The sequence below is a fragment of the Crassostrea angulata genome, chromosome 5, assembly GCF_025612915.1.
Source record: "Crassostrea angulata isolate pt1a10 chromosome 5, ASM2561291v2, whole genome shotgun sequence".
NCBI lineage: Eukaryota > Metazoa > Mollusca > Bivalvia > Ostreida > Ostreidae > Magallana > Magallana angulata.
Window position 1 is genome coordinate 14258802 of NC_069115.1, and position 24858 is coordinate 14283659.

Consider the following 24858-nt stretch of genomic DNA (forward strand, 5'->3'; position numbering starts at 1 on the left):
ATGAGGTTGCCCACCCACAGGACTCCATCTACGTAGTTGATGTTACTACAGATGATGGGCAAAAAGGGTAAGTTTCTTCAAAATCCTTTGTACTGGTGACTGCTGAATCAAAAGTCCAAATCTCACTTGAATATTATTAAATGAATTACCGTAACAAATCATAGAACCATATAACAATACCATAACAAACATGCTTCTCCCTCTAACAGTGCTCATTAAGGCCATATAAATTGATATTTATATTCTCATTCTGATTTGCAAAAAAAAATATGGGGTGGGTGGGCGGTTTTTATTCATTATTATTTTAAAACACATTTCCACCATGTTTAATAAATAACAACTGCTCTATTCTTTTAAGTTGATTCTAATATGAGTACACAAACCCAGATGTAACATGTAAATTCCATCTTATTTTGACTTAACTGTTAATGTAAGAAGAAACATGACTAGAATCAAACAGTAATCTACATGTTTAGGCAGCCATTGAAATGTTTTGAATTCATTGTTTACTGGGCCTGATTTTTTCCCAACTTTTTTTTCCCACTCAATTTTTTTACAAAACAAAATAAAATGCATCGGGGAAGGCCATTTTTAGAGGAGCGGGAGGGGATGAGAATCTAAAAATTAATTTTATGTGGCCTATACCATAACTATCTTATTCTCAACGTCATCAGAAATAATAATGGTGATTATGATGATTTTCAGGGAAGCTTTCTTCAAGGCTGGGGACCTTCACAACCCGAAGGACTTTCAGACAGCCCTGAACAGAACCTTCAGGATCGGCACCCTCCTCTGCCATTTCAAGCAGACAGAACTCCTGCACCTCGTTGCAAATCTGGCGTCAGAGGCACGGAAGAGGGCGCAGTCTGTTACGTACAGAAGGAGGACCATTGCCAACGCAGGTCGACAGGACGGAACATCATTGATATTTTTAAGTCCAACCCAAATCCTAGACCTAACAACAGGATCTTTGGTAATTCACAATTTCAATGGAGATAAAAAAAAATTTTTTATAATCTTTAAAAGAATTATCATATTTGCACTTGTAATTTGAAATGATAGGTTTCCATATTTTGTACCATTGACTACAAGTGTGAACTCATCAAAGTGAGATAAAATAAAGTTTAGCAACATTGAGTAACTATATATATGACAATATTTTCAGATTCATCCAATGGACTGTCCGTTGATATGGCTGAGAGGAGACCTGTGCCAGTTGAGGGGGCCGAAGCTGGATTTGGCGCGCCACATCCAGATACCCACTGGATCCCTTGCCCTGCAACACTTCATAGAGAAGGCGGAGGGAATCCTCAACGATAACATCGGTCCAGCAATTCTGGCATGGAGTGCCATGTACGGGCTCAACCTCTACACCAAGTGGATTGAAGAACTGCGCCACTTCAACCTACCACTGTTATTTGGTCCCCCAACTGCAGGCAAAACGCTCATTGCACAGTGTGCAGCTTGGCTGACAGGTTGCAGTGAGCTGCACATTGCTTCAAGGTAAATAGTAGTTTAGAATTCGTATCTCTAAAAAGATACTGTTACTTAAAATGACTAATGTGAATTGCAGGTTATATTAAAGGATTTTAATGATAAAACAGTTTTATGGAAATACTTTTGTAATTTTGTAGTAAATATTTAATCACATATTTCCTACTCCCTCTAGATGTACTTTGGCTTTCATTACATCTTGGCTGACCACCAGCAGCCTTCCATTCGTGTGGGATGACCCAACATCCAGTGATGAGGTGTCCCAGTTAGCCATTGATCTTGGCAATGGAGCAGTGAGTAATTTGTATAGCATTTTAAAACTATTTAATATATCAATGGTGACTAAACATGTTTTCAGCACGTATACATACCAATTCTTTTTATGTGCCAGCTGTATCCTATTTAACATCAAATATTGAATTTAAATACATCTATCAATGATTATGCAAGAATAATTAATAATACGAATATAATTAATGTAAATAATTATACATACAATATTAATTAATAATTTAATGTCCTTTTTCAAGGTTAGAGGGAGGGCAAACGACGAGACGAGGAAGCCACTTACTGGTTGTCTGGTTACAGCCAACTTTGACATGAGTGCGGCTTACAAGTAAGAATGACTAAATGAGAAATGAAATCGAACAATGACATAATTTATTTAAAGAGGGCTTAATTTTTATGACCATTTAATTTTTCGGCTATATATACTTCCTTAAGACAAAGATCTTTACTAAATAATAGCTTATGACCAACAATGTCAAAGGCAGATCTGATTGTTAATTTGTTGACCACCCAGCCTCCTTAACTTAATGTTTGCATATTTTCAGATATTTCAGCAGATTGTTTGTCCTCAAGATTGAAAAGACCAAACACCAGAAGAAGACAGGTGACGCAAGAAGATTAGAGGATGCTGCCAGGGAAGCCTCTTCTGCCCTTCCAGTGGTCCTGTCAGCTCTAAACACAGTCACTGCTGCCGACGTCAATAAGGAGGTGGAGAATCTGCAGTCAGTTCTTAGGATGGACATCAGGATCCTGGAAGGCATTGCCCTGCCAATGGTCCTGGCGAGGATGGTATGTCGACGTGCATAATTCTCATTAAAATCAATAGTATCCAAAAACATGTATAACAGTTTTCTTATCATTTTTAAAATTCTTTTAGGTCTTGAATGCTGCTCGGAGATATGATTTGATGGGTGCTGTCCTGGCCTACATCAAAGATATCCTGGTACCCTATTATCAGGAGTGCCTGACACCTGCTGACCAGGAGGTCATCGGAGCTGAAAACTTGACCTTGGAGGATTCAGCTTTTGCAGACATCCTCAGAGTGTGCAACTTGCCAGTATGTGATTTCAAACAAAGACAATTTCTTTAAAAAGTTCAAACTTTATATGGAAATGATATAACTTAGTTATAATTATATACTATAATACATATATACCTTTTAGTGTAAACAAAAAGCAGAAATATTTTCTTACTGTTTAATGTTTTTGTTATTTAATTTTAGCACGAGGATCAGGTTGCAACAATCGTGTCCAACTCGTTTGTTGCCGTCAGGGCAGACCAGGTGAAAGCAAAGAAAGTGAGGGAGCAAGTGGTGAAAGTCGGGGGGAAAACAAACCACAGCGTTCGTCTGCGCGGAAAGCCAAAGAAGTGCCTATACCTGCCGAAGAAAATCCTCTCAAGTGAGCAGTGGGAGACCTTGGCATCAGCCATATTAAAAGAAGGTAGGAAAATAACAATTTATTTTAATTGTCTTTGAATGAGCTTGTACCTAAGCCAATGGGGAAAATAATAAGCTAAATGTTAAAGATATAATCAGCATTGTCACCAAGATATGAACATTGTTAATACTTTTTGACAATTAAAGTAGTATATTTTTCATGAGTATGGATTTCTCATTAATTGATTCAAATATTGAATAGTTTTTAAGTATTAAACATGTTAATTAACATGTATTAATTTGATTAAATCATTACAGCACCAACTGCTCATCCAGCTCCCCTGGCAGAGGAACAGATGGAAGAGGGTCCCCAGCTTGCAACTCCTGCAACCTCATCAAAGCCCACTGCAGGTAAAGTCCCTGTAATCATCAATGTTACTGGAAAACTTTGTTGTAATGGAAGGAATAAGATTGGATACAAACATCTGTCAACCTTGCATCATCCCCATAGTAAATAGAGATAGCTTAAACCATTGTCACATGTTAAATTTATTAACATAGTTGATCAAATCATTACAGCACCAACTACTCATCCAGCTCCCCCGGCAGAGGATCAGATGGAAGAGGGTCCCCAGCTTGCAACTCCTGCAACCTCACCAAAGCCCACTGCAGGTAAAAGTCCCTGTAATCATCAATGTTACTGGAAAACTTTGTTGTAATGGAAGAAATAAGATTGGATACAAACATCTGTCAACCTTGCATCATCCCCATAGTAAACAGAGATAGCTTAAACCATTGTCACATGTTAAATTTATTAACATAGTTGATCAAAACATTACAGCACCAACTACTCATCCAGCTCCCCCGGCAGAGGATCAGATGGAAGAGGGTCCCCAGCTTGCAACTCCAGCAACCTCACTAAAGCCCACTGCAGGTAAAAGTCCCTGTAATCATCAATGTTACTGGAAAACTTTGTTGTAATGGAAGAAATAAGATTGGATACAAACATCTGTCAACCTTGCATCATCCCCATAGTAAATAGAGATAGCTTAAACCATTGTCACATGTTAAATTTATTAACATAGTTGATCAAATCATTACAGCACCAACTACTCATCCAGCTCCCCCGGCAGAGGATCAGATGGAAGAGGGTCCTCGGCTTGCAACTCTTGCAACCTCACTAAAGCCTACTGCAGGTACCATGCAATTTCAAAACCCTAAATCATCAACTTTGATTTTAGGCTCATTATTGAATAATATTATAGGATAAAATAATTTAGAAACATTTGCACTCAACAGTTTATATAGAGATAGCTTTAAACATGGACTAATTCATTTCAGCCTTCATTCCACCCACACCACAGACTGATGAGGAGATGGAGGTATCTACCCCGTCTGTGCCAGACACATCTGCAGGTACATACTACATTTCTATTTCCTTAGCAATTATTATGCAGATCTCTATATCATTTACTTAGATAAAAAAAACACATAAAAAATCTATTTCAGACCTCTCTAATTTAAACACATAAAAATCTATTTCAGACCTCTCTTATTTAAACACATAAAAATCTATTTCAGACCTCCCTAATCCATCATCTGTACCCGAGATAGAGGGAGAAGAAACCCCCCCAGCTGTTCCAACAGCTTGTGATGGTATAACATTATTGATAAAATTATTAAGAAAAAATATCTATGGTGTGCTCTAAAACATATGCTATAAAATAGTCTTCACATAAGCATAAAATTGTACATGTATACATGTATTTGCATTTCATATTGCAAATTTATTTCTCAAAATAGTTAAACTAGCATAAAATAACTATATTATCATATTTTACAGGTGTCCCAACGTGCAGTGCCAAGGCGTCTCCATGCCTACCATTTCCTGTTAGGAAATCCAATTCAGAGGTAACATATATATAAAATTGTAAACCATGGCCAATCTGGCCCCGCCATCACCAAAATTTTCAAATCACTCTAGTCGGTCCTAAACTCAAATCCTTATAGGAAAAGTGCATTAATTTGAGGTAAAAACTTGGGGCTGAATATTGACTTCAGGAAAGTTGGTGATGGTGGGGCCTGGAGTATTAAACAGTTTGTTTTAAAAATCTCTTCACATTTTGATTTTGATACAAGGTGTGCCATAATTGCTTTGATTTGAACAACATTTTTACTTCCAGACTGAAACATGCTTCAAATGCAAGAGGGTTGGTAGTAAATACTTGCATTGGATTGGGTGTGATTCCTGCGGGAAATGGTATCACCGGAAATGTACCAACATGACCAACAAAGAGTATGTGTCACTGAATGGGGACTCTACCTGGCACTGTGTCGTGTGCAAACCTGACAGCTAAGTATATACCCCGGTATGTAGTGTAGGAAGTGTAAATAGAAAATGATGTTAGAATATTTAGTCTCAATTCTTTATGTTGTTAATTTGCATGCGTATACCTGTTCAATTACTTTTATATTTCATACACATTAATTCAAGCCAAGCTATTTATAAGGTAGAATTTTAGGAATCTTATGAATTTTTTATTTTAATTGTTGGATTTGTGTCATTGTGTCGTTCACATTTCAGTTTTCTTTTCAGGATTGAAAAAAAAACAACCTAAAATCCTCCAAAAAAACCCCTAACTTATTTGTTTTTCATAGTTTTTTGAAAATGTTCTCATTTTAACTGATTCTCCATTTTCATTCTTTTCTATATTTATTTATCTTCAATAATCATATTTTTACATCTTATAAATTCAGTATCACAAGTGACAAAACTTTTTTATCAGTTTTTTTTCCTATCATATTTGTAGGTAGCTGAAATAATCCAGCCCTCTCCCGATTTTTTTTTTTTGGCAATGATGTAGCCCTCTCCTGATTTTTTTTTGGGGGAAGGGCTTCAACTCCATAGGATCTCGGTAATGGTGCAAGTGTCGGAGTGATTCACTCCCGCAACAATTTTGTCTCAAATCGTTAATAAATGACAATAACATTTGCATTTCTTACTTGAACTCAAACGTTGTAATTGTCTATGTACATAAATTAATCCAAAAATAATAAGTATAGTCCATATATCGGTTGTTTTTTGTGAATGTCAACAACAAAAGTTGAATTTGTCCGCCATGTTTACTTTTGTTAGATTTAATATAGTGCTGGTTTTAGTAATTTTAAGTATGATTGTACGAGAAACTGAGTCTGGGCCCTGGTAGGGCGTCGGGTTTCACAAAACTCGATAAGAACAGTTTTCTCATTTCAATTATATTTTCTTTTAGTTGTAGTTGCTTTTGTTAGATTAGTGCTGGTTTTAGTAATTTTAAGTATGATTGTAAATTGTGATACTTGGCTTCATATCATTAGTGCATGTTCAGTTTGGTCTTAAGTAAGATAGTTTGTGTATATACATAACGTGATATATATTAGTTAAGTTAATTTAATTAGTTTATTCAACATATGATTCAACTGTTATCTATTTTGGCAAAATGCGTTAGCAAATAATGAATATTTAATTTAATTGTTTTTCCATTTAAACACTTATTTTAATTTTGGCCTTAGCGGTTGTTTTATTTTTATATAATATATTTATATTATTTGAATATAATTACATACATTATAAACTTTTACAAATCGAGATAAAATGCTCATCTTTATTTTTCAAAAACAATTTTTAAAGATATACTGAAATAATTTTGATTATTGTTTTGGACCTTCGGCTTTTATTTTTCCAAATTTCCCTAAATTATGGCTCTTTATTGGGGTGGCCTCCTCGTGGCAAGAGCTGGGCAACGTTATTAAATAGACAAGTTATTCATGATTCATTTTTAACTTGTCTGAATAACGGCTAACAACCCCATGAAATGACTAAACTAGTAATAAAATTAGTATTGAGGATTTTATCATTATTGTTTACCGCTTGATTCGCTATTTGGGTCACCATTTGTCTGAATAACGGCTAACAACCCCAAGAAATGAATAAAACAATTTTAAAATTTAGTAATAAGGATTTTATTATAATTGTTTTCCACTTTAATCGCCATTTGGGTCGCCATTTAGGTCCATTTGGGTAAATCAACGCACCCACCTTGACCGGTTTTATTTTGGGACAGCCATTGAGAATTCAGTAGCGGAACTGATATAGGAATTCCCCTATTTTAAATATAATCAACGCGGTATATATGAATTTTCCATTATATACCTTTCCTTAAATGATGTTTTAGTGATAGTAATAACAAGGATATATCGATTATTTACACTGACATTCACATTATCAAGCCCATCAAAACTCCAAGCGTACATCCCATAAAATCACGCGAGAACTGTCATGGGTGCAGACGACTGGTATTTTATCTCATTTTGATTTATATACGGTTAATTTGTTCAACCTGAATTAAAAAATCATTTTATCTAAAGGAAGTCAAATATGAAATCGATATTTTCAGACTGAAGTCAGCCACATTAAACAATTAATTTTGCACCATTACGGAGATTCTGTGGAATATTGTAGCCTAGCCCTCTCCAGATAACATCAGATATAAAAAATCGGAGAGGGCTACATTATTGCAGCTAATTTGTAGGCTCTTTGGGTTTAAATTTTTAATTCAAAATTTTGGCTCTTGATGAGAAGGCCTCCCCGTGGCAAGAGCTGGGCAACAGTATCAAAATTTTCATTGATATTTATTTTTTTTTAATAAAATTATATAACGATAGCGGCAAACATTCTCAAAATAAAGATAAGCTTCGTAACCCTTGAATCACTTTCTCATAGAGTTGTTACTTACCCTGTATCCAAGTGTACCCACTGTACCCTTTCCTTTAGATAGAATGTTCTATCCTTGAAATGACAGATGTCCTACGGACCAGTACCCGGTCCTTTAACGATAGAATTCGTCCCATGTATAATCCCTTCCGTATCTCAGACCAGTGCCACACAAAGTGATTCGGGAAAATTTGCCCCAACTTCGGCCGATTGTTACGATAGAAATACGCTGAATTAAATCAACTGCCCGCTTCAACATTTTACCTTGAATATCCTTTTAACTCCCTATCAATATAAAATGCTAGCTTGCTAGTTGCTACCGTTAAAAGATTTATATCCCACAATAATTTTCATTTCCACACTCATTTACACCTCCAATGCTGAAGAGTTCCAGTCAAGGTCATAAATAGACTGTTTCAAAATATGTCGTATTCGTAGTTTTACATAGAAAACTATAATAGGGCAAACAGAAACTTAATAGATGCATTTAGGTGTCAAGTTATTTGCCAAAAAAAATAAAATATGGAATTTATAATAAATGAAAGGGAAATATCCGGTATTTATAACTAAACCTTTTAATTTTATAATGTAATATTCATAAAATGATAAGGTTGAAATCTTTGAGTACGACATATCCTGAAACAGGCTATTTGTGACCTTGACTGGAACTCTTCAGCATTGGAGATGTGAATGAGTGTGGAAATGAATTAAAAAATAAACAAGTTCATATTTTGTGGGATAAATCTTTTAACGGTAGGAAGCTAACATTTTGTGTTGATAGGGAGTTAAAGGGATGTTCAAAGTAAAAAGTTGAAGCGAGCAGATGATTTAATTCAGCGTATTTCTATCATAACAACCGGCCGAAGTTGAGGCAAATTTTCCCGAATCACTTTGTGTGGCACTATTCGGAAGAGACGTCCGTCAAAAAATTTTCAGTCTCGACGAATCTCGCTGAGATTGAGTTGTAACCTATCCTGTATCCAAGTGTACCCTTTGTACCCACTGTACCCTTTCCATCAGCTCATATATTTGATTTTTTAACTTAGACAAAAATATAGACTTTTAGTATCACTTTCTAATAGAGTTGTAACCTACCCGTATCCAAGCGTACCCTTTGTACCCACTGTACCCTTTCCATCAGCTCATATATTTGATTTTTTAACTTAGACTAAAATATAGACTTCTTAACCCTTGTATCACTTTCTAATAGTGTTGTAACCTACCCGTATCCAAGCGTACCCTTTGTACCCACTGTACCCTTTCCATCAGCTCATACATTTGATTTTTTAACTTAGACTAAAATATAGACTTCTTAACCCTTGTATCACTTTCTAATAGTGTTGTAACCTACCCGTATCCAAGTGTACCCTTTGTACCCACTGTACCCTTTCCATCAGCTCATATATTTGATTTTTTAACTTAGACTAAAATATAGACTTCTTAACCCTTGTATCACTTTCTAATAGAGTTGTAACCTACCCGTATCCAAGTGTACCCTTTGTACCCACTGTACCCTTTCCATCAGCTCATATATTTGATTTTTTAACTTAGACAAAAATATAGACTTTTAGTATCACTTTCTAATAGAGTTGTAACCTACCCGTATCCAAGTGTACCCTTTGTACCCACTGTACCCTTTCCATCAGCTCATATATTTGATTTTTTAACTTAGACTAAAATATAGACTTCTTAACCCTTGTATCACTTTCTAATAGAGTTGTAACCTACCCGTATCCAAGCGTACCCTTTGTACCCACTGTACCCTTTCCATCAGCTCATACATTTGATTTTTTAACTTAGACTAAAATATAGACTTCTTAACCCTTGTATCACTTTCTAATAGTGTTGTAACCTACCCGTATCCAAGTGTACCCTTTGTACCCACTGTACCCTTTCCATCAGCTCATATATTTGATTTTTTAACTTAGACTAAAATATAGACTTCTTAACCCTTGTATCACTTTCTAATAGAGTTGTAACCTACCCGTATCCAAGTGTACCCTTTGTACCCACTGTACCCTTTCCATCAGCTCATATATTTGATTTTTTAACTTAGACTAAAATATAGACTTCTTAACCCTTGTATCACTTTCTAATAGTGTTGTAACCTATCCTGTATCCAAGTGTACCCTTTGTACCCACTGTACCCTTTCCATCAGCTCATATATTTGATTTTTTAACTTAGACAAAAATATAGACTTTTAGTATCACTTTCTAATAGAGTTGTAACCTACCCGTATCCAAGTGTACCCTTTGTACCCACTGTACCCTTTCCATCAGCTCATATATTTGATTTTTTTACTTAGACTAAAATATAGACTTCTTAACCCTTGTATCACTTTCTAATAGAGTTGTAACCTACCCGTATCCAAGCGTACCCTTTGTACCCACTGTACCCTTTCCATCAGCTCATACATTTGATTTTTTAACTTAGACTAAAATATAGACTTCTTAACCCTTGTATCACTTTCTAATAGTGTTGTAACCTACCCGTATCCAAGTGTACCCTTTGTACCCACTGTACCCTTTCCATCAGCTCATATATTTGATTTTTTAACTTAGACTAAAATATAGACTTCTTAACCCTTGTATCACTTTCTAATAGAGTTGTAACCTACCCGTATCCAAGTGTACCCTTTGTACCCACTGTACCCTTTCCATCAGCTCATATATTTGATTTTTTAACTTAGACTAAAATATAGACTTCTTAACCCTTGTATCACTTTCTAATAGAGTTGTAACCTACCCGTATCCAAGTGTACCCTTTGTACCCACTGTACCCTTTCCATCAGCTCATATATTTGATTTTTTAACTTAGACTAAAATATAGACTTCTTAACCCTTGTATCACTTTCTAATAGTGTTGTAACCTACCCGTATCCAAGTGTACCCTTTGTACCCACTGTACCCTTTCCATCAGCTCATATATTTGATTTTTTAACTTAGACTAAAATATAGACTTCTTAACCCTTGTATCACTTTCTAATAGTGTTGTAACCTACCCGTATCCAAGCGTACCCTTTGTACCCACTGTACCCTTTCCATCAGCTCATACATTTGATTTTTTAACTTAGACTAAAATATAGACTTCTTAACCCTTGTATCACTTTCTAATAGTGTTGTAACCTACCCGTATCCAAGTGTACCCTTTGTACCCACTGTACCCTTTCCATCAGCTCATATATTTGATTTTTTAACTTAGACTAAAATATAGACTTCTTAACCCTTGTATCACTTTCTAATAGTGTTGTAACCTACCCGTATCCAAGCGTACCCTTTGTACCCACTGTACCCTTTCCATCAGCTCATATATTTGATTTTTTAACTTAGACTAAAATATAGACTTCTTAACCCTTGTATCACTTTCTAATAGTGTTGTAACCTACCCGTATCCAAGCGTACCCTTTGTACCCACTGTACCCTTTCCATCAGCTCATACATTTGATTTTTTAACTTAGACTAAAATATAGACTTCTTAACCCTTGTATCACTTTCTAATAGTGTTGTAACCTACCCGTATCCAAGTGTACCCTTTGTACCCACTGTACCCTTTCCATCAGCTCATATATTTGATTTTTTAACTTAGACTAAAATATAGACTTCTTAACCCTTGTATCACTTTCTAATAGTGTTGTAACCTACCCGTATCCAAGTGTACCCTTTGTACCCACTGTACCCTTTCCATCAGCTCATACATTTGATTTTTTAACTTAGACTAAAATATAGACTTTTTAACCCTTGTATCACTTTCTAATAGTGTTGTAACCTACCCGTATCCAAGTGTACCCTTTGTACCCACTGTACCCTTTCCATCAGCTCATATATTTGATTTTTTAACTTAGACTAAAATATAGACTTCTAAACCCTTGTATCACTTTCTAATAGAGTTGTAACCTTTTCTATAGCTATTTAAAGTTGATTCTCTAAAATCCTTCCCGACTCCCCTACTTTCAGTTTTAGTAGAAATATATAGTGTACCCTGTTTGTAACTTTTAACACATGTTTTATATAGTGGTGTACCCTTGGGTACAAAACTACTACCTTAAAACGCAGTCCTAATTTCTTGCCATATCTACAGCAGTTAGAGGAGAGGCATCTACACACGCAAAGAGTCAAACTTGTCAACGACCATAAAGGTTTGGATCTTTAACCCCCCCCACCCCCAACCAAAAAAACCAAGCCAAAGAAAAAATAAATAATTTTTGTTCCATAAATTGTTTTGCTTATATATGCAGTTATACAATTTATTATTACCCGGTATATGATGATGGGAAGGAAGATGATGATGTTTCATAATGATGATCATGTTTGATGATGGTGTCCTGTATTATAATTTTGATGATGATGATGAAGATGATGAGGATTAATTTTAATGATGATGATAGTGACGAATAATGAGGATTTATTTTGATGATGATAATTGATGATGGTGATGATCATGGTTGGTTTTTTTTTCCAGCACAGAGACATGAACTCCAGAAGAGACATAAGGAGTTGTTACAAGGCTGTCAAACAAAGCCACACAACCTTCCTATTGTGGAAGTGCAGATTGAGAGAGAGAAAGAGGTACTGAATTATAATAAATTATGATAATAAAATGGTAAAGTTGTATCATGAGTACTGATATTTCAAATGTATGCTATGGATCTTTAGATGATTTTTGTTTTTTCTCAGGAACACATGTATTAGTTTACCATGCACAGTATATCCAGTAATTTTCATGATGATCTAATTTTTGCTTTTTTCATGATCTCTTTTCAAAAACAAAATATTGAATATATTATATCCTGTATTATCTTCTATAAAAAACTATTTAAATTACAAAAAGACTGATGCAATTTAAAAATGCTACACATTTTTTCTAATTTTGGCAAATTTTGTGATGTGCGATAAAAACCTGGATATATACGGTGTTTTATGAAAGATTGTTTTTGCTCAGACAATGGAGAAGAGGTGTGAGGAGGAGGTGAAGAAGAAGGACATGAAGATCATCATGGAGCTTGACCAGAAGGTGATGGATCAGCAGGTGATGCTGGAGAAGGCGGGGGTCCCGGGCTTCTACGTCACCAACAAGAGCATTGATGTCCGCATACAGATGTACCTGCTGGACTTCATCACCAGGCTGGGGCACATGCAGCCGCCATGAGGAGCGAGTTAAAACATGGGCATCATGATGAGGGTGCTAACATACAGCGGTCATGATGTCTGTCTGTTGTTATGTTGTAAAAAAAGACATTGGTGCAATGTTGTTTAGTTTAAAAAATAGCATGAACATGCAGCAGCCATGATGAGCAAGTTGAACATGGTTGCCATGATTTATTTTTGTTATTATCAAGCCTTAACAAAAAAATACAGGGTTTGTTTAGTATGAGCAAGCTTAAACACAGGCATGATGAGGGAACAAACTCACAGCCTCCATGATGAGCAAGCTAAAACATGGTCCCCATGATGTGTGTCTAGTATTGTTAACTAACTCACAGTGGCATTGATGTTTGTCTAGTATTATGTGGTTAAAAAATGCTGGCAATGATTAATGGGTAGAAAACATGATCTGACCAAGACACAGCTGTCATTATGTTTGTCAGGTTGAGAGACAGTGGCAATTATGTTTGAATAGTAAGCGCAAGCTCAAAAACATACAATGCAAATAATATTTGTTTGTTACAATCAAGTTTACACTAAGTGACAATGATTTTCGAGTTGTTTGATTATTTTTTAGAATTATTACACACTTGCAATGGTTGAATATCATGATCAAAAAAGCACAACATCTGCATCTGATGAAGAAGTTCACACCCCTGGCCCCAATAAAAACCAGTGACTGCCCTCATGATGTTTGTTCAATCATAGTATCATGATGTTTACACAAAACTCTTGTGATGTTTGTCTCTCTGAAATATCATGACAGCCGGCAATAATGTAATTTGTCAAATAGCATGATCAAGCCAAATGAATATACAATGTCATTGATGTTCGAGTATAGCATTTAATTTCTACTAATATAAGAGGTAGTTATTTTGCTGCTGATTTAAAATATTACATCTAAACCAGAGATGGTTTTGAATACCGGGGTAAGTCAGAATAAAATTAAAAAAAATAGGATGCTGAGTTAAAATAGGATATGTATAGAGCAGTATCTGAATTCTACCAAGACAGGCACCGCCTCCCACCCCACACACAGACACACGCGCAAAATTGTGTAATGTCATTTGTATGTCAATGAATGTCCATTAGTACTTGTTGAGCATTCATACATAACTGTGATTTTTGCTTTTCAAATAATTGCATAGAAATCACTACATTATAAACGTTTTTCCTGAAAGCACTTGTGACAATATTTTTCTAATAAATACATATCGATTCAGTTGCTGAATTATTTTTTCCTGGATTTTTCATGTTTGTAATTGATTATTAAATGTTTTGTCTGGTAATCAAATTTTTGTCTTTACTGTTAAACATTTATTTTGTTGTTTATGATATTTGTTTGTAAAACTCAATACATTGTTTACAATAGCACTGAAAGACCAATTGAAAAATATGGAATATAAAATAAAATTTTGATTATTAATTGAAACAAATTTGTTCTATTTTATTAATGCCTTACATACTTGTCACTCAAATTTCTTTTAATTAAAAGGTGCATTGTTCTTAATAATATTTTTTTCAAGTTAAAGAAATACATACATTATTATAAGTACAATCAAATTTTAGAATCTACAGACGCCTAATACTTTTGCAATTTTTATATGAACATTTTCCTCAAACACGTCAGATTCAAGTGTAGTCTCCCCCCCCCCCCCCCCCCCCCCCCCCCCCATTATTATACTTAGTCCAGTAAAATAAAGAATAAAATCCAGAACATCATTTGTTTACTGAAACTTTAATAACAAAATAATGTTGTAAATAGTACAAATCTACACATAACATGTATATTACATTCTACACACATGTACTTCATGCACTGTATTAAAAAAAAACCCCAAGGGGCATAATCAAAAGAGTTTATGGACCATAACGTTAATTAATTCACTAATATAAACAGTTTCCATGGTACAACTACATAAACTGTAGCTAAACTAAGTATATGACCATATAACGTACAAATGTACTACACATTTATATAGAATTTGAATTCATACATTGTATAATATTCTAGAGGAAATTTTTAAAGAACTGAGACTAAAATGAATCTGTGATTGATTATGAAAACCAAACATAACTGCATGTTTTTGTATGATTTGTTCATGTGTTAGAATTTAAACTAAAGTACTACACAATATGTTTTGAATGACTGAACAGACATACATGTATACATTGTATACACTATTGTAATGATAGATTCTGTAACAAACAAACCATAAAATGTGATGTTTCATTGAGAAAAAATGTTGCCTAATGTTTGTAGATGCCCAAATTTTAATTAGCTTTAATTCTGATCAGCAATCATTTGATGAGGGGTACAATCATTTGACATATTTGTATACATCTAACCCCCCCCCCCCCCAAAAAAAAAAAAAAAAAAAAAAACCAAACAAACAAACAAAACAAAACAAAACAAAAAACAATTCTCACCATTCACCGTAAGGAATTTTTGTCATGGTGCTAGTTCTTAAGTTTCCATGATAATATCAAGAATTGTGAAAATTTTTGTCAGTGAATTTAATCTTAATGCCCCAAAGAAAGTTACGGAAATGTCAGGTGTACGTGTAAAGCTTGAAGTACACCTGTTTGAGGCTCTGGTTACACGTACTGTACATGGCTGTGCAATATAGAGAGAATGGTTACATGTGCTATTTAGACTGCAGAACTGTGATGGAAGCACATAAGTAAGGCATGTGTACATACTATAATAGTTAAAGTACCAAAAACTAGAAAAAATATATCTGAGTAACACAAAAGTTAAAAAGAGAACTCCCTGAACTAATACTAGTCAGATATAAAACCCTGTGGATCAGTCGACTTACTAAGGCCTGTTGTGATTGTGTAAGTATAGGTATAATGTTATGACTGTCAACTTTTAAATTGAATGCTGAATTAGCCATCCATTTCTGATTGCCTTTTCCAAAGTCTGATTGATCAAGTTGTATAGATTTTTTGCCAGTAGTATCAATGTTACAAAGTAAAGTTGATTTAATTACATTGTCAAAGAGAATATTATTGTAATACAATATGTAATTTTACAGTTTTAGGACAATTAAATGGACAATACAAAAACAACATCTATATCAGTAAGAAATATTGCACAAGAACGCCAACTTGTTACATAGCAAGAAAGGTCTGCTACAACTTAGCATTGATTTAAATTTCTGTCAGTGGGTTGTTCAAATTTTACAGATCTTTTGGAAACATTTAACTATTTCAACGATTGACAGTTTCCACGCAAAAAAAAAAAATCTTAAGAGCAGACAACATAATTATGTCAACATGGAAAAGGAACAGCTTAATATTCAAAACAATCCCATTATGATATAGTTCCCTTGAGTTCATAAATATTATCAATAATTGAAAAAAAAGAACAGCAAATGAGAATGTGTTCTCTGTCAATCTCCATAAATCAAAAAAAAATGTTTGCTTGAAAGCCTTTTCTGACAACCTGTCATATCAGAAGCAAACTGCAATAGTTATACTTTATAAGGTACACTATATTTATATATACTTACAAGATTTCAAAACACTAAAATGAATTATACAATTGCTAGGCTACAAAATTATTTTTAAATACATTATATGTACTGGGAATTTATAAACAAGAAATATATTCTGATATTGAATTATATTTATACCTAAACATTGCATTCATTTAATTTGTGATTTTGAGCTATTTTTTTTTCAATATGCAAATAATGTTTCTAGCAACGTAAATATCAGAAAAATATATTTCAGAAATGTTTTTCTTTTGCTCAACTTGAATAAAACAAAATCCTTAATTTACTTCCAAAAATGTAGCATATTTGGTGGTCAAAGAATTAAGGTAAAAAAAAAATCATAAATTATAACAGTTTGTTCCCAGAGGTCAAGGTCATGAAATGTTCAGATGTCAAGGTTATAACATGAAAAACCTTCAGTTAATATGAACAAAAATTAAAAAACTTTGTTAAAAAATAAACACAAAATTTGACACATTCTGTATCATTGACAAAACTATATTTTGTTCAAAATGTTAAAGCTGTCTCGATTTAGTTCCGAATACAAGGAACACTGAACTATTATCTGACATGTATGAAATCTTCCCTCAAAAGGGATTCAATGCATCAAAAACATGCCACATCATCATAGTATTCCAAGAGAAATAACCAAACATCCGGAAAAGCACCATCAAAGTACCAAAACAACTTGCGTCCAAACACCCTACCCTGGAAAGTCATGTCGGATGACACGAGAAGTCTGCCATCTACATTTACACGTACATTTAGACATTCTTCTTCTGCTGTTTTTGTTTGAGCAAAACTTGACCACATCAGATTCATAACTTAAAGATCAGAACCAAATATTTATACTAAGCTTGATAAACTGTACTGTACATTTTGTATGAATAAACAATGCTTTGCAGTTCCACAATCAGCCTACATACACGAAATATGTTCCTTTCAAATTATAAGCTGATAATCAAATATTTCACTAATTGTTTGCTGTTGGGTTCCTTTCAGCTACTATCTGATTAACTAATAACAACTAGTCAATTAATTGTTGGCTATTTTTGTTCCCTCCACGTACGAGTTGATAATTATCAATTAACCACTCATCGCTGGCTGCATTGTTCATGAACCACTAAACGATGGCTGCGTCGTTAGTTGACCACTAATTACTTGAGGCATTTTTCCGTTCCCGCTGTTTCTGGATTGAGTCGGCACTAAACAGCGCTTCCTTGGCCAGGAAGTTCTCGCGCAGCATCTGGAGCTTGACCTTGTAGGGCATGTCGGGAACCAGGTACATCACCAGCCAGGTGCAAAACACCACCAGGTTCTGAAGCCCATAAAATCACAGGTAAATACAGGTAAATATCTACACATTACACTATACGCATCTACTGTAAAACAACTTTTATTCGCGTTGACATTATTTTGCCATTTACTAGAGACAAATTTGTTCGCAATGACTAATTATTTGCAAGTACTGTAAATTCCTTACGCGAGTACTTAATTCTGCGATCCCGCTGGTTTGTACCAAATCGCGAGAATATAAAATTAGACCCCTGTTGATATTAAAATAGTATGACAAGGGCTGGTTTTTGACAAGAAATATTTGTGAAGATGAGGCTCTTGCAAAACTTGCAAAATTTTCTCACTCGCAAATAGAAGTTGGTTTGCAGTAAATATTGGTAATGTGTATAATACAGGTTCTGTAATTCATAGAACTGCAAGTTTAATGATAATTTGTTCTCTATTACAACTTTTGATATTTCATTTTAAACTGCAATTAAAGATAGTTTGTAACTGTGGGTACAGTATTCTGCTTTTACAAACGCAATAAACTTTATGTCAAATTATGCTGTTTGGTCATCAAACCCACAAGCTATTGTTATTCACTGAACCTAATCAGATAAAGTCTGAATGAACTAAACTTACTTACTTAAGTTAATATATACATGTAGTTGTAATTTGTTTTTGAAACATTTTTTATAATTGCCTGTTGATATTTACTAAATGAATTTTGACTTCAAAAAATTCTCATATACTGTATACAGCAAAACTCGAATAAAAGGAACACGGATATAGCGAATTTACGGCTATAACGAATTATTATTCATGTCCCGGCAAATTTCTTATATAAACCTATAGAAAATTGATGTGTACAACGAACACGGCTATAACGAATTTACGGCTATAACGAAGTTATTTTAAGACCCCCGCTGCCAAAATTTTAACGTATTTTATCACTTTTATAACGAATTTGTTCCATTTCAAATTTCATTGAAGAAACATGCAATTTTAATTTTTTTAAAAATTAGAAAACTGTAAGCCGGAAAAACCCTTAATTATTTTACAACGAATTCGCTATAATATTTTTTACGAATTCGTTATAAACGTATAGCGAATTACGGCTATAACGAAGTTTTTTCTATGGTCCCTTGAAATTCGTTATAAACGAGTTTTGCTGTACAGGGCTTTTTTTACCCAATGTTATTTTCACCCTTCTTCACTGCAAACAGTTTTGCCCAATTTTGAATTCACCCATACATAAATGTAGTTGTGCTTAAAGAGAAATAATTTGAGACATTGGGATTCACCCAGTTTTAAATTAGCCCGCTGATAATGCGGGCGAAAGGGGCAAAAAAAATGGGGGCAAATATTTCCCTGTACCTACAGTAGTACAAATCTCACTCCTTCTATTAAGCTTTTATTCGTAATTTTTTTCATTTGTAAATTGTAAAACCAAAATTTTTAATCATAATTAGGTAAAATTAATGATGATTAAACCAACTACAGAAAAATATGGATTCATTTTATTAAACAATAAAAAATCTGACCTCAAAAACGACAACAAAGGCCAGTTTGGCGGCCAAGATGTGCCAGTAGGCCATCGTATACTTGTACTCCCCAGGACTACTCGGGTCGTCCGCAAAGTATCCACGGTATCTGAATGTAAACAAAATAATTTACATGAAATAATAAAATGCTTCCTCATCCCTGATAATGGTTGATATAACTGAATTTCTTTTCCGTAGGTTGCTATTCTTTTTTTTAGCTTTTGTATGAAAAAAATATCTGATCAGACAGTTCTCAGCCCTAATGGGTCTCGAAACTCTGATACTTTTGTCATACAGAACTGTTTTTGACATTTATCCATTACTTTCACTACAATTAATTTAAGGAACACTGTAAAAACAAGGAGACAAACCTGCACTGTGTTACATTTCCAAAGATTTCCATTTTGGGGTCATCTGGAACACTCTGGGGGGCAAAGTACTGAACTTTGAACTCGGATAGACTGAAGTTAGTATATCCGGATAGAGTCTGATCCGGACTGTATCCATACAAGTACACCAGCTTAGGAATAAACTCCGAAGTAAAGGCAATGATAGCAGCCTGCCAAAAAAAATAAAGGCAAAACTAATTTTCAATAAATTAATATTAGATTTATTTTGATTAAATCTTACAAAAGCCAGATTAATTTGATTAAATATTATTAATATAACATTAAATTTGATAAAATATTGCAAAACAGCAGTGCTAATTAAGTTGTATAGGGAATGTATTAAGTATGCATATAGACACTTTTTATCAGGAGCTCAGTGCAAGCAGTCTATCATAGTATCATTCAGTATCTGAAATTCCTGTCAGGCTTTTGTAGTGTAAAAAGGAATCAAGCGCCCCGTCCTTTCCCAATGTAACACACAAAAAATGCATATGGTACTTACATTTGAGATTACAGCAATGGCAGAAATTCCTCTTAGGATTCCAAACCAAATACCTGTCTCATAAAACAACTATTAATAAAAGCCAATGACGATGAATTACCTATAAATCAATTCAAAAGATAAGTTTTATCATTGATTTACAAATCTGTCTGTTTAAAAAAAATCCAAACTTATAACAACTGCATAAAAAAATTTAAATGTGAAAGAGTCATTCAGAATTAAACATAGAGTGAGAATTTTTTTTTAAAGTGATGCAAGACTGGCCATTGGTTTTCAACAATGCCTTTCCTCCTACCCCACATCATAAACTACAAATGGATGTGGTCTTAGACAGAAATCCACCAACATCAGCGGCACACTGACCTATATCCTGGGCTCGTTCCGCTAGGGGTCTCTTCCACTGAGTGGTAAACTTGTAAGCGTCCACTCGAATCTCTATCACATTGTTCAACAGAGCAAACAGTGGGGCTAGGGGGAAAGCTGCCACAAAGATGGTCACAAACCCATACTGGATCACTGACAAGAAAAAAAAAAGCATAAAAATTATTTTGAAATTGAAATTTTTAAATTTAATTTTTTTGCCTTTAAAATTGACCCATGAATGTAAAAAAAATTCTACCCATCTTTATATCTTTAAACTGAAATTTTTTCCTATGAAATTCAAATTCAAATGTTTTTCTTTAAAATTCAGCCATGAATATGTATCAACAATTTACCCATCTCCAGGTACTCATCAAACAGTCCGAGTGCGGGCATACTGGCCAGGTTGTAATCTTGCTCCCAGCGCGAGTATACCTTCTCCTCCGACGTCTCCTTCAGCGACTGCCGCGATCGGAACCACACCATCAACTTCCTGTTGAAAAATTAATAGATCAATTTTAACAACTTATAGTAAAATTATACAGTACCGATCTGACCAAACCTAACGGTAAGTAGACCCCAACTAAACCCTGGGTTATCTTTCGGGTTCTTCTCTGGGTTTACTAGAGTGGACACAGAGTAAACTGAAAGAAAAGCCGAAGTAGATACAGAGAGTAAACCCCGATCAGAAGTACCTGGTAGACCCCTGAAAGCAGACGCTACATGTGTATTTAGAAAATACAAGGGGTGGGAATTTCAGGTAATAAGAAGGAAAGATGAAAGACAAGTCTACTTCACATGTAAAGTGAACCCCAAAAGAAACCCCAAGTAAACCCTTAGTGGACCTAAAGTAAACCCCAACTGGAGACAAAATTTCTAAAAGAAGACCCAGTGTAAACTCCAAAAGAAACACCAAGGGTGCCATAAAACTTAGTCAAGCTTACTTTTGATCTCAGTCTCACTTTTCCACTATACATTCCTTTTGTTAAAGTGAGCTTGTCTAAGTGTTATGGCCCCAGGGCCAGGCCTTTACTACATCTACTAAGAAGTAAGACTTTAATATGGATGACTCCCCCTGCCCTATACTTACGGGATGAGGATCTCTTTGACGTTGTTGATGATCTGTTTGCCAACCATCACGATTCCCAGTTGTATACATAGCTCTATCAGACAGCCCGACGGATCACACTGACAAAACACAGAGGAGCAAATTCTAACTAACAGTTCCAACAAAGAAAGCTCGATCTTGACATTCACTGAAATATCAACTACAATAAAATTGTGATTTCATCAGTATTGGATGGATATTAGTTTTTGTGGGTTTTGATTTTAAGGAGATCCATCAATGATGTCCACGATTTTAGGTATCATTGAGAATGTGAATTTCACTAAATCCATGAAAATTGATTCCTATGAATATCAATCAATCAAACCACACTTTACAGTACTATTTTAAATGTAATATCTTAATTAACTCAATATTTGGAAAAGCTTATTCAGAACTTAGTATTTTTACTGTAAAAACACATTGAAAATCATTGAAATTTTAGACATACATAATTCAAAAAAATAAATAAAATAAGATTTCTGTCAAGAAGAGTGTAATGCATCAATTATTGTCCGTTGTGGTGGAAAAGAAGAGTTACCTCCTCCTGCCGCTTGTCCAGCAGACTACGATTGTAATCACCAGGTCTCCCAACAAATCTGTCGGAGAGAAGAGAATGTTTACATCTACTTGTTTCATATATTAATTAAAAAGTGAATTTCAGTCTTCAAAAATATTCAAAGCAATCAAGACTAAAAAGAGCCAAGGAGAAAACAAACTCATCATGGTTGTCTGAATATCAAATGAATATAGCAATGATGTCTCTTTTGATATATGATTACACTTTATATTTGCTGATGTCAAAATAAGTTTTACACATTGCTTTTGAAATTACTGTATCATATATAGGATGTTTAGCATCTAAAAATTGTGTATTCTTCAAGTTCGTGTATAAATAAAAATTGGTTCATAATAACTCTTAAGCTCTTTAATGACTACTGATGGAAAAGAAATATGTTGTGAGTTTTTTTTGCAGTAACAGTGATCCCCTTGCCAATTTGAAAGCTTAAGGATAATTCACACACAATTTTTTGAATAAGAAGTCATTTCCAACCACACAGTATGAAAGATTCTATACCTAACCATCGTATTATCTTAACTATTTCTTTCACCAAGATTTTGCTCAAACATTTCATGTTTTTTTTATATTCCTTGTTCTCCATTTACTCTATATTCAAAGCTTTTTATTTTATCAATTATAATGTTATAAACACTGGTTCTTTAAAAAAAATTATGGATAATTGTATTTTATAAAATACAATCACTTACTTCCCCTTGAAGAAGGCAATGTAGAAAATGGAGGAATAGAAGTTGACAAATTGGAACAGAAACATCTTGAAGGTGAAGGCATCCTCCCATTCTGTCAGAGTACGGTGTTGTTCTAATTAAAAGTAAAAGTAAGACTGTCAGTGTACAGTGTTGTTCTAAAGTAAAAACATAGGTAATCACAGATTACAAAGCTCACCGAGACGAGACATCACCCTTATGAGACGTTCACCTTTATGAGACCACCTTTATCATATTAAATGAAAATCATACTTTATGATCTTGGATATTCATGGATTCTGTTTTGACACAATATCGTATATCATCTGTTAAAAAATTGTATGACAATCATATGTTCATATGTAAATCAATACAATAATATAAAATTAAATATTGCATCCTATCATATTTACAACATATATCATATAATACAATAAAATACCATAATAAACAATGATGAGATATGATATTGTTACGTATCATATGACATTGTATTGTGTTATACGTTATTGTATTTGATCACATGATACAATATCATAATATATAAAACAATATAGTATTATATAACAATATCATATTACATAATAACGTTGAAACATATGATATTTTATTTTGTTATACTTTCATGTTAAATACTGAAATCTGATTGGTTAAGACGCAGTTAATAATATTTACTATTACCCTCAGCGTTAGCAACGCACTTGGCAACGGGTAACATTAAAAAATGTTACATGCGCGAAAATTATGCGCGTACGGTTCGCTGTAGAATTCACGTTATTCCTATATAAAAGCAGTAAAATTTTCTTAAAAATTTTAAAAAGGCATTCAGTATAACAAAATAAATAGTGCCTGTTTGGGAGGATAACAGTTGAAATTGACACCCCTCGAAAACCATTGTCAACCTCCGCTTCGCGTCGGTTGACAATGGTTTTCTCGGGGTGTCAATTTCAACTGTTACCCTCCCAAACAGGCACTATTTATATAGTATAATATAGTATGATATTGCATGATGCTGTATCATTTTTGAAACATAATATGATATTGTATCATATGATACAATATAATTTGATACAACATTGTATCATATCAAATGATACAATATTATGTGATAAAGTAAAATATATAATACAACATTATACATATTGTATCATATGATACAATAATATATTGTACAATATCATACAATACATTTCATGTGATGTGACTATATATCATATTATAAACCAATATCATATTATACAATATCGTATGATACGATATTATATAATATTACAGTATCATATTATACAATTTCATGTGTCTATATAACAGAAACTTATATTGTATTATACAATATCGTATGATACAATATTATAGAATATACAATATTGTATCATAGGATACAATATCATATTTTGCAATATCTTATGTAATAGTATCATGTGATAAAATAATAAATTAATAATACAATATAATATTATACAATATTGTATCATAATATACAATACTATACATAACGAAATCATGTTACAATATCATAACATAAAATAAATATCAAAAAAATTGATACAATATCATATTGAATTATATAACTTTTTATAATATTACATATGATATCATATTGTATCATATTAAACAATATTGTTTCATACCATACAATACTATATCATAGGAATCATGTTATATCATTTATCAACAAACACATCTATCTATCGAGCAGGTTTGAGTGAGGTAGGAGATTTCTATAGCATCCTTGATAATGGAGATCAGGCTCTGCATCTGAAGCAACCTCTGCCTTTCATATATAATATAGTTAAATCAACTATGCAAGCTATCATCTATAAAACATGTGACCTGTTCCAAATAAACTAAACCTCATC

General features: G+C 33.7%; 2 protein-coding genes across 13 annotated transcripts in view; one reads left to right on the forward strand and one right to left on the reverse strand.

Annotated features, from left to right (window-relative positions):
* Positions 1-12205: 12205 nt before the first annotated feature.
* Positions 12206-13056, forward strand: LOC128185119 (protein DGCR6-like). Its single transcript, XM_052854795.1, has 3 exons — positions 12206-12227; positions 12370-12476; positions 12850-13056. The coding sequence occupies exons 1-3, from the start codon at positions 12206-12208 to the stop codon at positions 13054-13056; spliced, it is 336 nt and encodes a 111-aa protein (XP_052710755.1).
* Positions 13057-14770: 1714 nt separating this feature from the next.
* The window catches only part of LOC128183837 (anoctamin-4-like), a 61683-nt gene continuing 51595 nt past the window's right edge, over positions 14771-24858 (reverse strand). For all 12 annotated transcript variants that reach the window (XM_052853007.1, XM_052852998.1, XM_052853005.1 and 9 more), the window contains 9 exons: positions 23003-23114; positions 22275-22332; positions 21719-21816; positions 20985-21121; positions 20632-20784; positions 20269-20321; positions 19749-19936; positions 19378-19486; positions 14771-17873 (listed from right to left, as the gene is read on the reverse strand). In XM_052853007.1, the coding sequence (XP_052708967.1) occupies positions 17709-17873; positions 19378-19486; positions 19749-19936; positions 20269-20321; positions 20632-20784; positions 20985-21121; positions 21719-21816; positions 22275-22332; positions 23003-23114 (1073 nt within the window). In that variant the 3' untranslated portion in view covers positions 14771-17708. The remainder of the gene's footprint in view (positions 17874-19377; positions 19487-19748; positions 19937-20268; positions 20322-20631; positions 20785-20984; positions 21122-21718; positions 21817-22274; positions 22333-23002; positions 23115-24858) is intronic.